Source organism: Brugia malayi, assembly GCF_000002995.4.
Source record: "Brugia malayi strain FR3 genome assembly, contig: Bm_v4_ChrX_scaffold_001, whole genome shotgun sequence".
Classification (NCBI taxonomy): domain Eukaryota; kingdom Metazoa; phylum Nematoda; class Chromadorea; order Rhabditida; family Onchocercidae; genus Brugia; species Brugia malayi.
The window spans coordinates 12,742,847-12,756,721 of record NW_025062479.1 but is presented as its reverse complement, the minus strand read 5'-3'; the positions used below and the strand labels follow the sequence as shown (position 1 = coordinate 12,756,721).

At 34.4% G+C, this 13,875-nt stretch overlaps 5 protein-coding genes across 6 annotated transcripts; 4 read left to right on the top strand and 1 right to left on the bottom strand.

Annotated features, from left to right (window-relative positions):
* Positions 1-237: 237 nt before the first annotated feature.
* Positions 238-5,774, top strand: Bm9784 (Uncharacterized protein; the record flags this gene model as incomplete). Its single annotated transcript, XM_043074659.1, has 12 exons — positions 238-365; positions 725-801; positions 1,217-1,355; positions 1,585-1,696; positions 1,887-2,115; positions 2,224-2,384; positions 2,750-2,826; positions 2,902-3,051; positions 3,551-3,624; positions 3,697-3,858; positions 4,985-5,112; positions 5,679-5,774. 12 exons carry the CDS (start codon positions 238-240, stop codon positions 5,772-5,774), a joined length of 1,533 nt encoding a protein of 510 aa, XP_042930593.1.
* A 330-nt stretch (positions 5,775-6,104) lies between these two features.
* Positions 6,105-7,161, bottom strand: Bm9785 (Uncharacterized protein; the record flags this gene model as incomplete). Its single annotated transcript, XM_001897531.2, has 3 exons — positions 6,105-6,317; positions 6,655-6,859; positions 7,040-7,161. 3 exons carry the CDS (start codon positions 7,159-7,161, stop codon positions 6,105-6,107), a joined length of 540 nt encoding a protein of 179 aa, XP_001897566.2.
* Positions 7,162-7,916: 755 nt separating this feature from the next.
* Bm1302 (Uncharacterized protein) lies at positions 7,917-9,944 on the top strand (the record flags this gene model as incomplete). Its single annotated transcript, XM_043074658.1, has 5 exons — positions 7,917-8,046; positions 8,467-8,666; positions 9,101-9,188; positions 9,407-9,592; positions 9,790-9,944. 5 exons carry the CDS (start codon positions 7,917-7,919, stop codon positions 9,942-9,944), a joined length of 759 nt encoding a protein of 252 aa, XP_042930592.1.
* A 111-nt stretch (positions 9,945-10,055) lies between these two features.
* Positions 10,056-11,813, top strand: Bm18162 (Uncharacterized protein; the record flags this gene model as incomplete). Of its 2 annotated transcripts, none has more annotated exons than XM_043074657.1 (5): positions 10,056-10,278; positions 10,718-10,782; positions 11,031-11,113; positions 11,420-11,579; positions 11,748-11,813. In XM_043074657.1, the coding sequence occupies 5 exons, from the start codon at positions 10,056-10,058 to the stop codon at positions 11,811-11,813; spliced, it is 597 nt and encodes a 198-aa protein (XP_042930591.1). The 2 variants fall into 2 exon arrangements, with proteins under 2 accessions (XP_042930591.1, XP_042930590.1); XM_043074656.1 differs by having other exon boundaries at positions 10,944-11,113.
* Positions 11,814-11,837: 24 nt separating this feature from the next.
* Positions 11,838-13,405, top strand: Bm9786 (Uncharacterized protein; the record flags this gene model as incomplete). Its single annotated transcript, XM_043074655.1, has 4 exons — positions 11,838-11,880; positions 12,164-12,345; positions 12,731-12,936; positions 13,231-13,405. 4 exons carry the CDS (start codon positions 11,838-11,840, stop codon positions 13,403-13,405), a joined length of 606 nt encoding a protein of 201 aa, XP_042930589.1.
* Between the last annotated feature and the right edge of the window lie 470 nt (positions 13,406-13,875).

Genomic DNA, 13,875 nt, shown 5'->3' with positions numbered 1-13,875 from the left:
CTTGGAAAATGTTACAGGAAAGATGTCACAGAGTTTGACGAGAGCTTGTTATCTGTTATAGCATCTTCAAGTTAAGCAGTTGTTTCTCGATATAATACAATATTCTTTCCCCTTCTTCTCAGTCAGGTTCAACAAATTTTATAAACCACTGCTTCGATGCTTTTTGAAATTTTGATTTGTATATGACAAAAAGGTCGTCCATTGATAAATCTGTAAAGTTTTTCAACTAAAATCCACATGATGGCACGACAGTTACTATTGTTACTACTATTGCTATATTCTCTCATGTATAACTTCTGTTGTTCGGAAGAGACAATGAAAACTAGCGGTGACATCAATGAGGAATCGAATTTGACCTCTTCAAGGTCCCCATCATCTATCCTTTTTTCTTCTTGAAATTTATCACAAAATTATAATTAACTCTTTTCCTCTACTTTTAAAGGAACGATTGGATAATACTAAATATGACAATATATATGAGTATTTGTGTTAGACAATGGATGAAGCTAAACTGATCAGAATTACAGTTGATTTCATATGAAATGGTTTGAGATTGATAAGTGGGTTACCAAAGATAAGTCATCCATTGGATTATCAGATAAGGTAATCTTAGAAAAGTCAAGCGTAACTTTAGTGATTTCCAAATTCAAGCAGTTTTTCCTTTTTGAAGTTATTTTGGAATCTCGGAAAATCGAACATTGCATGCAGATACTTCTTTTTTTAGACTTCTTTATCATACAGTACCTGAAGTGCCAAGGGATTATGCATTATATTTAAATGGGTTAACAGGATTACGGTTAAGTACGCCAGTATGGCAAACTTTTGGAAATAATATGCGTTTCGCATTTGCTGGAAATATGGGCAACAAATAGAAGGTGGCCAGCCAGATTCGGCAACTATAATTGGTTTGTGTTTTTTCTATCTTTCATAAACTTTTTTCTGATTTTAAGTATCAGTGTCAAACACTTCTTTTTACTTGGCAAATTAAAATAGCTGTGTTAAAGATCTTATGTCTCCTTTGAGAAGCCAATACTTAGTCATATCTGCACTCAGTTATCCTATCACGATTTGAGCAATAATGAGAACACACGAACTCAAAAAAAATGTCAGACTATTTACAACAAGTATGATAAGATTTTCTTGATTTGATATCATAAACACCTGTCTACTAATTTGTGTTAAAGATCTGCTGCCAAGTTTGTTAATTGAATTAAAGGACTTAATGACATATGCGGAAAAGAGAGGGATGTAACAACGTGGAGGATTTCAATAGAAACGGAGTTCAATGACGAACACGGAGCTCATTTAGCAATATCATTGACTCCAAAATTAGCACCTGGATCATATCAGATCAGGTTATCTAGCCACTAACTTTATCATCTGAACCAATCATTTTAACTAAAAGACATGGAAAGAAGCAGTCCATGCGTCACCTAAGTAAAATCATTTTTCCCCTTCGACTTCGAGAAATTCTCGCAGAATTCTGACTTAAAAAATATTTGATTTTTTCTGATCTAATAAAGTGAGAAAACTTAACAGAATGTAAAGAAACCTTGCAAAAATTTTCGCAGTTAATTATTTAAGAAATGAGAAACCTTATCGTCTCGATGAATGGATTCAAATAGCAATTGCATATGATTCGCATCAACTTTTACTTCACGTGAATGGTGCACGTGTTGATAAATTGGTACGTGAGGTAACGTTTTGTATTCCAATTATATCTCATAGCATGATCTTTTTCTATCAACAGGATGCAATTTAATTTGTTGGAAAACATCTCGCAGATAAAAATTATCCATTTTTCAAGATTTTAATGCAGTTTTCCTAAGTTCAACTCTTAACTTACAAAAATCATTGTAATTTAAAAAATTTTTCAAATACTCAAGATATTGTCCCAGTTTGGTGTTCTTTATTCGGAAATCCGGAGTGCATGCAAAAAATTGTATTTGGCGATAGACAGCAGTGGTCGTGACCAAATCGTCGGATTTCGGGGTTATATTGGGAAACTGCGCATATCGGATCGCTTTATGAATCATTCAGAGTTAATTCGAGAACAATGGGAGGGAAATGTCACTGAAGAGAAATTTTCAGACTTCCGTCATTGGAAACACCTTGGTATGCATCATTGGTTGGGTGTTAGTATTTACGATTCAAAGAGATTTTAAGCTTCCCATTGCTAAGAGATTTCTTATTAATGGGAAGCATAATCTTAGTCAATATTAGGGAGTCATTTGGGTATACGAAAGCAAGAAATCCTGCAGAAAGACAAACCACGAAATATAGAAATACCTTATTGTGGTCAGACTGTTTGCGATAATCCAACAGTTGAGAGCAATTATTTACATCAATGGAATTTGCAAGCCGTCAAGAAATTGAAATATCGGGTAGTATTGATTAGTGATGATAATGGAAGGTGAGACTATTTGCTCTACATTGAACTGTCTCTTAGCTTTCTCTTTCTCCTTTTCTCTTCCCTACCTGTAAGAGAAATTAATTGAAAAGAAACCAATGGAATGAATAAATAATTAACAGAACTAAGGGAATGATAATTACCACTTTCAAATATTCTTTATAATGGTTTTACCTTATACTTTGCTCATTATGAGATAATAGAAACAGTAAAGGGTTCAAACTATTAGAAACATTCACGAGAAATAATTTGTTTCTTTTACATTTGGTAATGAAATTTGTCAGAATTCGAGTTATTTCAATTAATTGAACTATTAAATAGAATCCTATTTACTTGCAGCAATGTGAATATACGGATGGTTCAGCGATGCGACAACACGCCGGACTTCTGAAGGCTTTTGCGTCATACAACATCACGTACGTTCAACTACTCGTCTTTTTTCCCTTAGATTATTTGATGCTAGCAAATTTCCTACTAACACTGCGCTACAGATGGGATCTTGAAGTGATCAATATCCGCAACACGTCTTTAAGACGTAAAACTATTGTATTTGGTTGTCGGTCATCAGTGATCGGTAACAAACGCTGTGACACTGAATGTTGTCGTGCGATTACCGGTGATGACGGTGGTGATTGCAAGATGTAGGTAGTACAGATTTCATTAAATTGTCTGCTGCCATTTCACTTAATTGACTCTTTTCCGTGTATTCTCAACAATGGAGAAAAGAAATGGAATTTGTTGAAGAGTTAGCCTTTCCGTCATTTAATCCTTTGAATTTTGTTTTTTCAGAAAAAAGTTTTTGAATTTTCCATGCATTCCATCTCGCTGTTTCTGTTATTTTATTCTTTTGAAATATTTCACTAAAAGAAAAACTAATCAATCGCTTACATCAGTGGAATAATTTGATTGGGAAAAGTTGAATTCCCTTTTGCAAGTACTAAATTTATATGCAGAATGACTCGATTTGAAATAAGAATTAGGCGTGCCACGAAATGTCTTACACTAAATCACTGGCCATAACCAATAATGAAAATCATTCCTATTCCAATTTAATTGCATTGCTCTGAGAGGAATTTAAGTGTCATTTGCTTTTTAAAATGCTGAATTTTAATTTCAAAGACAGAAAACAAATAAATCCAGGCGTTATATCAATGTCGAAGAATACAAAGCAGTAGTTGGAGTAGACAACGAGAATGGATTGACAGTACAGTTTGGTGATTGGATGGTAAGTGATCTAGTGGGCTTTTCAACATTTCCATGGGAAAAAGATATTTATATCAGTTAAGGTGGAATACTACTTCGCTATGATCGTTTCGGGACACCTGGACAAATCAATAATTTAATTCATGAGACTGGCCATATTCTCGGTCTTTGGCATGTTCATCACGGGACCAGTGAAGTACCATGCAGTAACCCCTGTAGGGAAAAAATACCTTCTATGGTGACTGGTAATAACTCTTTCTTTCATCAGATTTGTTGCACACGTATCTTGAAAGAATTTGAAGGTGTTGCGTTTTGATTTACAATTCTGATGCACAGATTTTATACTATTTGAAAGGAATGAAATAAAGTGGGACGAGTTGTAGTAACATAGTACTGATATAAAAAAAAGTACTAGGGCTAAAACTTTATACGAGGACAAAAAGGAAGACATGGTTAAAGATATAACTTATGTGCGCAGGGGCAGTTACTGAATAAAAGTATTAAAGCAAAGCTGTCGAAGCGATCATTAAATTTAAGTTTAGATGACTGGGCACAACAAGTAATACGCCCTATGAATTCATCCTTCCAGTTCCTAACATTATAGGAAGTTGATTAGTTCGAATACTTATGCAGATGCTTATTAATATTAACTTATAATGTTAGATGATTACATCAGATATGAGACCAATGCTTAAAATGCGTCAAAATATAGCCTACAGCTAATATCAAAATATTTTCAAGAATGAGGATAGAAAAACCTATCCAGTTATTAATACATTAAGGATATAGAAAAATACGCTGCTGTACCAAATGAAACGAGTGACTTCACTTCATGCTTCGAACCTACTTTGATCAGGCTGTGAAGTCCTAACATCACAGTTTCTCCTCAGCAATTCGACTGGAACAAATCGGAAAGAAAGTTGAAACAATAAGCACCAAAGTATAGCAGCTTGATTTCTTATTTTATACCTACATGTAACAGAAGGGTAGAAAGTTCTTAGATAAGGGATAAACTGGTCTTAGCATAGTTTATTATAATTAACTATTCAAGTTCAAGCCATAAGAGATTACATTCACACTACATCAACAACATTAAAATCCTTTACAACAATTTTATAAATAGAACATAGCAATGGCCGTCCCGTAATTTCTTGATAATAAAGATTGATAACGGTTCTAGAATCTCAACTGCTTTAAAGGAAATACATTATCTGCAGTACTTTTGCCTTCTTTTTAACTCTTCTTTCTTGGTTGTTCAAAAAGATCATACCACATCTTCGCAAGATGCAGAATCTTAAGAGAAATTCTTGTGAGAAATATCTTATGCAAAATTACCTCTACCGTTTCTTTCCTATTTAATACATTTTTCAGGTGATATGCTAAGCGATACGAATCCAACGGTTAAAAATACAGCGCGTGCTGACCCAGAAACAGTTGATCCATGTGATGCAACTCAACGATTTAAAAGTACACCTTTCCGGAATTACATGAGTTACAAGGTGCCTAGAACAGTATATGACTAGAGTGGTAATTTACATCATTTGAAAAATATAAATGAACCATCAATAATCACCAATACATCTATGCAACTGCATATAATTTCAAAAACTTTCGGTTCATCTATTTGGATATCCATATAGCTTCTGTTTAGAAGACAGTTGTGCCAATACATTCATTGCGCAACAATAAATATACAAATTGGATGGTACGTCCAGTGACTCCTAATTGTTATCGGTCCACAAATTATACCATGGCCAAAAAGAATCTCTAAAAGTATCAAGATTGTAAGTGATTACATCGCTTAAAAAATTAATGAAATTAACCAGTAACAAATGTGGCTTTATAATTAGTTTCATCTGGTCACGTAAAGGAGAAGTCATTTTATAAGCTAACAAGTAAAGCAACGGAAACGAATTAATCAATATCTTTTCAAAAATTGGTTGAAAACACCAACGAAGACCAGCTATACAAAATAAATGAACTTAATGTTAATTTTGACAGTTGACAGTAATACTTTGTGATGGAAACATTTAAATTAAAGTGATTGTTTTGATGATTTCTTTAGATGTGGGCATCACCATTAAGCAGTATGAATTGCGGTCCACGACAAAAAGGTGTACAAGAAACGCATTGCACCACAGACAGACGTGTCATACAATAGGCTATCTCAGCTAGTTCATCTGAACCATTCCAAATGTCAGGCTTTTGGGGTCCAGAACAAGCTACCGGTAACGCTTCATTTTTTAATCAGATTTGATCACTTTTCAATCTAATATTTCTCACACTGATAAGACTGTTCTGTTTCCATTTTACTAAGGTTTTTGTAGCGTTCTCGTTAAATCAAACATTTTCTTTCAGAAACTATGAGAAAATATGAGAACACTGCTAACTCCCTTAAGTTGCACTTTTCTTCACTCTCAGTATATTTCCGCTCCTTTTCTGTACGCAAAATTGAGTAACAAAAGACCTGCCTGGTCTGGATCACGACAGTTTAATCAATTCGATCCAAGCTGAAACCAAGATCTACAAGACTCTTGCAGTTTTCCATTTTCTTCAACTTATCCACTTGGTTTTTGATACTTTCTCGAGCTTCGTTGAGAGTCGCACCAATAACCTTCATGTCATCTTCAATCATTTGCTTTGTTTGGTCGATTGTAACCTTGAGAAATGTAGTACTTCCAAAGCAAACCCAATTCTTCCTTTTCTGCAAAAGAAAAGAGATGGAAGCTGTTTGTTGCACCGATACCTTTTTTGTAAAATATCTGTCAGGTAATTTCATTAAAATAACGGAAACGTTTCCGAGAGAGACTAACCGCTCTAGCTAAAAATTTTTGTTATGGTGTCTTTAGTTCAGTAGGAGCTGAAATCATCAAACTCATTTGAAACTTTTAGAACATTTATTCGACCATAACTTATTCTGTGCCATAAATCGCTAAGCTATTTCTCATTAACATTTGTCCACATTATCTGACAACTCTTGTTCTAAAGCTGGACGTCATTAGTTTCTTATACAGAAATAGAAATTCATGCTGTTAAACAACCTTATTTGCACTACTATTTGCTTTATGCAATTGCCTCAATGCTTCGCGACATTTCTGACGTCGTTCATCCAACTCTACCATCGTCCTCTTGCCTGTGATAATACTTTGTCCTAAATTTTCCCATTCAGTCATATTATCTAGCATTTGTTTTGTCTTATCATCCAGCGACAAGTTTCCCGACATTGCTTCTGCTGACTCTTCCATCCTGCAAAACTGTGCAAATTTGAACTCTACTGAAAACTCTATCTAACCAATCCTGCTCACCTAGCAATCTTATCACACGTATAATCCTATTTAACAAAGAGTTTTGGTGGACATATAATTTTATTTGTCCGACAACATTATTTAACTGCTAAGTGAGAGCTTATTCATTAACCAGTTTTACTTGTTAAGTTCGACAGTCCCTCTTTCCAAGCAAATGAAAGAAACGCAACACTTATAACATTTAGCGGCCCCACTGCATTTTCTCGTTACGAACACATTTTGGGGTTCAGCCGTCCAGTCCATCGCATTGTGGTGAATGAAATTGTTAGGAGTTGTGGGATTTATGTCTTATACAACATTTCTGTTGACGTGTAATACGTAAGGGACAGATGAAGCTGAAATACACTCATAAGACATTTTCCCTGTCATGTCTAGTCCGACTTCCATTGACAGAGAAACGATTAATGAAATAGAGAAATGGATGGGACTTCATCTAATCTAATTCGACGTTTTTCAAGCTGTGGGATTTATTATTCTAAAACTAGTAAAATGCTATGTAATCTGTTCCCTTTATTTAGGTAAAAAATGCATCGCATTCTTCAGTAAATACCAAATCCTATCAAGCTGGTGAAAAGATGGATTAATGAAATAATCCGTTCCTTTCCACTCACAAAAAAATTTACCGCATTTACTTTTTGAGTAAATACAGAATGCACATAATATATAGGTTAATAATACTAATTTTTGAATCAAATACGTCGACTGATACGATGAGCAATATTAATGATCTTTTCATAAAACTGATAATAGCGTAAAATGATGAAAAAACTGAAAACAAATGCCAAGGAGTGCCGGATTCTGAAGTTTGTACCGCATCAACGAAAGCTTGGCTTCCGGATGTACAAGATTGCGATGATGGAACCGGTAAATGCACATTGAAATTAAAGCCAGATGTTGAAACACAACTGGAAAAGCTTTCCATATGGTTTGCTTCAGTAGCAGTAGAAAGTGCAGGAATTGAGGGGTTGCATTCACCAAGTACCATTTACTCTTATGATATGAGTGTGTGTGGAGATGGCAAACGGAGTAAGGATGAGCAATGTGACGATAGAAATTTAAATGATGGCGATGGTTGTTCGCAGAATTGTCTCGCTGAGGAGAAATTTCACTGTGTTAAGGATAACAAATGTATCGTTTTTTTTTTTTTTTTTTGGAAAAAAATCTCGTAGTCTACAAATTTAAATTTAATTGATTAGAAGTAAAAAAAAATAGGAGATTTAAGGAAAAAATAAGAAAATGTAAAATAATTGTCATGTAATTGCTGGAGAAGGTAAAATTTATCCAACAAAACATGATTGCATATAAAATTGGAACAGATAGAAATTTTAATCATTACTACTACTTTATTCTCACAGAAATGAAAATGATTATCTGATCGGTTTGCAAAAATATGACACATTATTAAAATGAATAAACTAGGGAAGTCGAACTGATAGCTTTGTCCATAATAGTTCAGAAATAGCATGAACTCAAAAGATTTTCTAATTGAAAATTGACAGATAATTCGATTGATCCTAGTGATTGACCATTTTTTGGTTGTTCTTCCAGTGTCCTCGAGTGTGTGTTATATTTACGAAGGAGACGGCGAATGTGAGCCGTTTGAATGGGATGGTTATAATAAAGATTGCAATAATATCACTGCTTCAACACTTCATTCACAGTACTATCCAGCATCGATCTATGCATATTCCACTATACTGCAGAAGAACTGCTCGTTGCAGTTCCTTTCCTGTGCTACCTTAACTACAGTAAGGATTGTTTCCTTCACTTATTTTAAAAATGATTGCTATGAGAATGCCAATCTTTACGATTCCATCGATCGGATAGTAATGACTAGCTATATTTTTTAGCAATATTTTAAATATTGCGTTCGCAATTTTCGATTTAGAAGGAAAACAAATTGATATATTATATTAGCTATTCAGAAACACTTAGTTATGAGTAAGATCAAAATGCTAAAGGTTGTCAGCTTGCTCTACTCGTTCACCCTGGTTAACCGGCACTGAAATCAGTGTAATCCAACGTACTTTGAATGTTCCCTGCTTTTTGCTATTTCCCACTGTTTCCAGGGCGGTCATCTGGTTGGGTTACATGTTCTCAGCTTGCAGAAGCGGGTGAAATTTCACTGCATGCTTCATTCACAGGTGAAATCTTTCCAATCAGCATTCTGACAGGTTTTGAGATTGTTCTGTCAACTGAATCAAAGCCAGTGTTGTCCATTATTGGATTCAATTTGCAATATGCCAACAAAACGACGATAAGTATGGAAGGTGCATTACCATTATAGTATCTTTTTACCGCATGTTTAAATCAAAATCTCGAGAAGTTCTAATTAGTAAATAAATGGTGCATATCGCAGATTGGGGTTGTTAGAGGATTAAACCATTAGTATTCATTATCTTTTAAGCTTTCAGGACTTTCCAGTCTTTGTTTAAAAAAAATGTCACTTAATAAATTTTTTCTCATTTTGCATAGATGCTTTGTTCAGAACAAGGAATTCTGTCGTGTGCTCAGAATCCTTTGGAGATTGCAATACCGTATACACTTGTTGACCGACTGTCAAACGTCAAAGCCATCCATCTTCATGTGTCAAATGCATCTCGAATTATTGTCACTGCAGTCATTCTGCAATCATCCAAGATGTTCAACTTGTTGGCTCTTCAAAATTGTGCAGGTAGACATAAATAGTTTGTAGAGAATCTCTTGGCGGAAAGAGATTGTTCGTCCGTTCATCAGTTTTGGTCCTTTTTCGCTGGCAGACAAAAGAAGAGAGACGAAGAACGAAGAGTATTTCTAAATTTACGGCATCAATATTCGGAACTTTAATTATCATCGACTGTTTGATGCAAACAGATTGTTGTTTCCTTGCAGTTGAAAACAAGTACTTCGATCCGGTGAGTGCTTCTTGTGCTGCAAAAGATTGCAGGTCATTAAGTATTGGTTCACGTACTCCATTAAATATCCCAAGATCATGGGTTAGATTTTATTTTGTGTTCTTAATCCTTTCAAGTATTGCCAATAACTAAAATGCAATAATTTCAATTTTTTTTCCGACATTTTATTCATTATTTTTAATTAGTTTCTTGATCATAGTTAACTTATTTTGTTTGTCTTTTCATCATCATTGTCACGGCACAATGTGTACGTATACATGCGAAGCCGGATTTATGTTCGAAAATTCGCAAAAAACGGTGACAGTACAATGTTTGAACAGTCACTGGATCGGAAATATGAATTTGGCTTGCCAAACAACACAATATGTACTTCCGAAAATTGAGCAAGCTGACGTTAATTGTCCAAATGGAACAAATTATCGTGATCGCTGTATATTTCGCTGTAGGAATAATGCAATAATGATTGGTATTACTTCAGAATGTTAAGGAATTGTAGGAAGTTCATCATTCCTTTAACAATAAATTTAATCAGCGAAAGTTTCTGAAAATTATGAAGTTCTCGAATGAAAGAAGAAAATTACAAAACTAACTAAATTGCTTCTTGATAAACTAGATTGTATTGAATCTATTCCGCTTTTACCATACCTTTTTGCCATTCTATTAAGACTTTCTGGAAGTGCATGTTCCATTTTGCGCTCTTCAACAATTCTTTTAGTCTCATTATGGTGTTCAGAGAAAATTTCATAAAGTTTTGAATTAATAGATTTTTTAACTTTTAGAATTTAATTTGCTAGCAAAATCTGCTTGCTACTCTAGTTCATTAATTAACTGGAGTTTTTTTTTTTTTTTTTTCAAAACCATCGATATTTTCTATGAAAGAAATTTCTGAGTGTATGCTTTTACAGGACAAATAAATTATATCATTTGCGAAGAAAATGGTTTATGGACACTGCCGAAAGCATTTTGCCAGGTATATAAAATTGTACATTCATCTAATTATTTAATTCAACGTGCCATTCGATGATACTGAAATCAGAAAACTGTTAAAGGAATTTTTCCATTCAGTTTGCGCATTCGCTACTGTTCCATGTAGTTTTCGCAGTCTCACAAATGAGATCTCGTGGATTCTAGATTGTTTGTTCACAAGAAGGGTTATTGGCGCTTAATATTTCATATGATTCAATTAACTGTAAAGTGAAACGTATTTATGATATGCAGACTTCCTACCCAGTATCCATCGTATGCAGACTGAATTGCTTTCGACAATACCGTGCATCACAAATGCAAACATTGCATACTAAGTAATTCTTGAATCAGAATTTTTTACGGAGTTTTCTTGTCACCATATATTGTTAGCATCTCTTTGTAATTGATATGGAATCATTTTTACTTTTTATTGATACCACCCATATATCTTCGTTATATGGAGTAGTTTAAAGTAAGTTGAGAATTTGAAGTGACACTAATGAAAGGTAATAAGATGAATTTCATCAGTTGACAGGGAGTTTTTTTTTTTTTTTTAAAAAATTGAATATTTGATAGTTATATCCTTGTTAGTCTTCCGAAATAAAGTTGCTCCCAAAAAAAAAATAAAAAATAAACTACAGGATTCGTTTGGTCTGTTCGGACGACGGTGTTTGGATTGGTCCATCCTGCATACCAGTTACATGTCCCTCACCAAAAATTGTATATATCGGGTCGTACAACTGTACAAACGGTTTCGAGATTGGTCCCAGTTATCGGTTCCAGTGTCCTGGAATAGCTCAAGTTAATTTTTTCTTATTCCCTGATTTATGCTTTTCATATTCTCTGAGGCTAGCCAAGATTGCTGATAGCATAACTGATGGCATCAAAATGTTATTTGTGAATCGAAGTACATTTTCAATTCATAGAAACTCTAAAATATCATCTACTTATTGCGGTTCTGTTTTGTAGCACAAGTATTCGTTGTGCAAGAAGGATGGTACCTGGTCAAATCGCTTTCAGCGTTCATCGCCATAAACAGCCTGTCTCTCGCCACCGAGTATGCGGAATATCCAGTTCACATGTCCGAGAAGATTGTATCCCGGTAAAAGAACTCTAGCGCACAAATCTCAGTAGTTTCGAATATATAATAAACTTCTCTTCCGTAGAAATTGCATCATTTTCTGATTTCGTTTTATTAAGTCAAGTATCAGCAGACAATTTAAGTAAGAAAATTTGACGCTCGGCATCATAACTTCGATTTCTAGAACTGTATTCGGCTTATAGGCAGTATTTTTTCTTGCACAGTATTTTTGTAAAGCGTTTAATTGCAATATGCTAAGCGGAATGGCCTTTTAAAATGCTTGCAAATATAATTGAACTTTCAGGTGCTGTGTGTGTGGTACAATGTCGTAAGCAAGGTTATGATGCAGTATTGGAGGAAACACAAACTTTACCAAGTGGTGAAAACTTATTGGTACTTCGTACGGTGTACAGTATTTCATGCACCATTTCATCAACATTTTATCCTCAAGTGGATGCTTTGAGTTGTGTACGTTCTTGTAATAGGGTACGTCTTCTTCATCTAAACACAATATGCTTAGCTTGGAAATTCATCTTTTAGAACTTTTCATAATTTATTATTAGCAAAATGCATTAAGCCTTAACTGATTCTATTTAATCGCTGAAACTTGAACCATCAAAGGAAAATATAGATTAGTATTGCGTACTTCTGCAGTCGATTGAATGAAAATGCAATCTAACGGTAAAGATGCGCATTTTTTTTTTTTGATGTTAGTTGGTTTTACCTACTGTATGGACGAGTTATGCCTTGTGACACGCAGATAATGAACCAGTAGACAGAGTCAAATATACTTTCTTGGACTGTGAAAGTCCCGGAAAAAAGTTCTTTTTTTTTTTGTTAGCGGTTGCAACTAGCATCGTTCCTATAATAGGAATTCATGGATGATGGTTGGTGTGATTTTCAAAACAATCGCGGTTATTGTGACTGGGATGGTGGCGACTGTTGCGCGAGTACTGTACGTGGTGGATGTGTTCGCTTGATGTTCCCCTCCTTATGCACTTCATTTCTATGTCAATGTATCGATCCATTTGCTGCAGAAAACATGGCATCGATTAGTGATGCCGGTAGTTCCAACAAGTGTGCTTTTAGTTATAATAATAATAATAAATTTAATTGTAATAATAAATCAATCGAAAAGGAAAGACTGAAGCAGAACAAGTTCAGAGGTCATACATTTTGTGGATTGAAAGGACAGAATTTTGTAAAAGAGAATTTAAACGGAGAAGAATTTTGGGGGATATTTTAAGTTGAAGTATGGCAGTTTTTGAAAAAATAATGTTGTTGGTTGATTTTTGAGAAAAAATCAATTGGAAGCTGAAAAATATTACTAAATTTGACATTTCAGCTTCTTTTTCACATGTATAATTTCAGCGCATTACACGAGCGTAAAAGTACAATAAAGCGTACAATTCGATACGGACGGCATCATTCCATCACTGAACCGATGTCATATCCAGTTGTGGATGCCTCCCCGGATATGTTCACAATTTCGTTAGCAGACGCAGCTTTTTTATTACGGAATGACGTATATCTGGATCGAATCTGAGATTCAAATCAACACCAACAACGTGACAATAAACCAAAAAGTATGTCATCAAAGAGAGCCAAGGACTGGGAGGCAATTAAGCAGTTTCTGGAAAATGCCTTGACAGTGTATCAACAGCAATTCAACAACAAGGTTTGATGGCATCGAATTAAGCCTTAGCCATATACTTGATGATTTAATTTTATGACAGTAAAATGTTATCGCATACATTTCTGCCGTATAAACAAAAGTTTGTCCACCCCGCGTATCTGTTCTTACCCATGCAGATTAATATAGAAAGAAAACATCCAAATACGAATGGAAATATGACCCCAAAAATAAAAAGTAGAATTTTAAAATTTATTATATGAATGAATATATTTTATATAATATATATTATATATGCTATATATTATATATGCTTTCCGAAAATGCTCACGTGCACTCATGTGTTTTTAAAGAATGATTTCCAGTAAGATCAACAGTGCCGG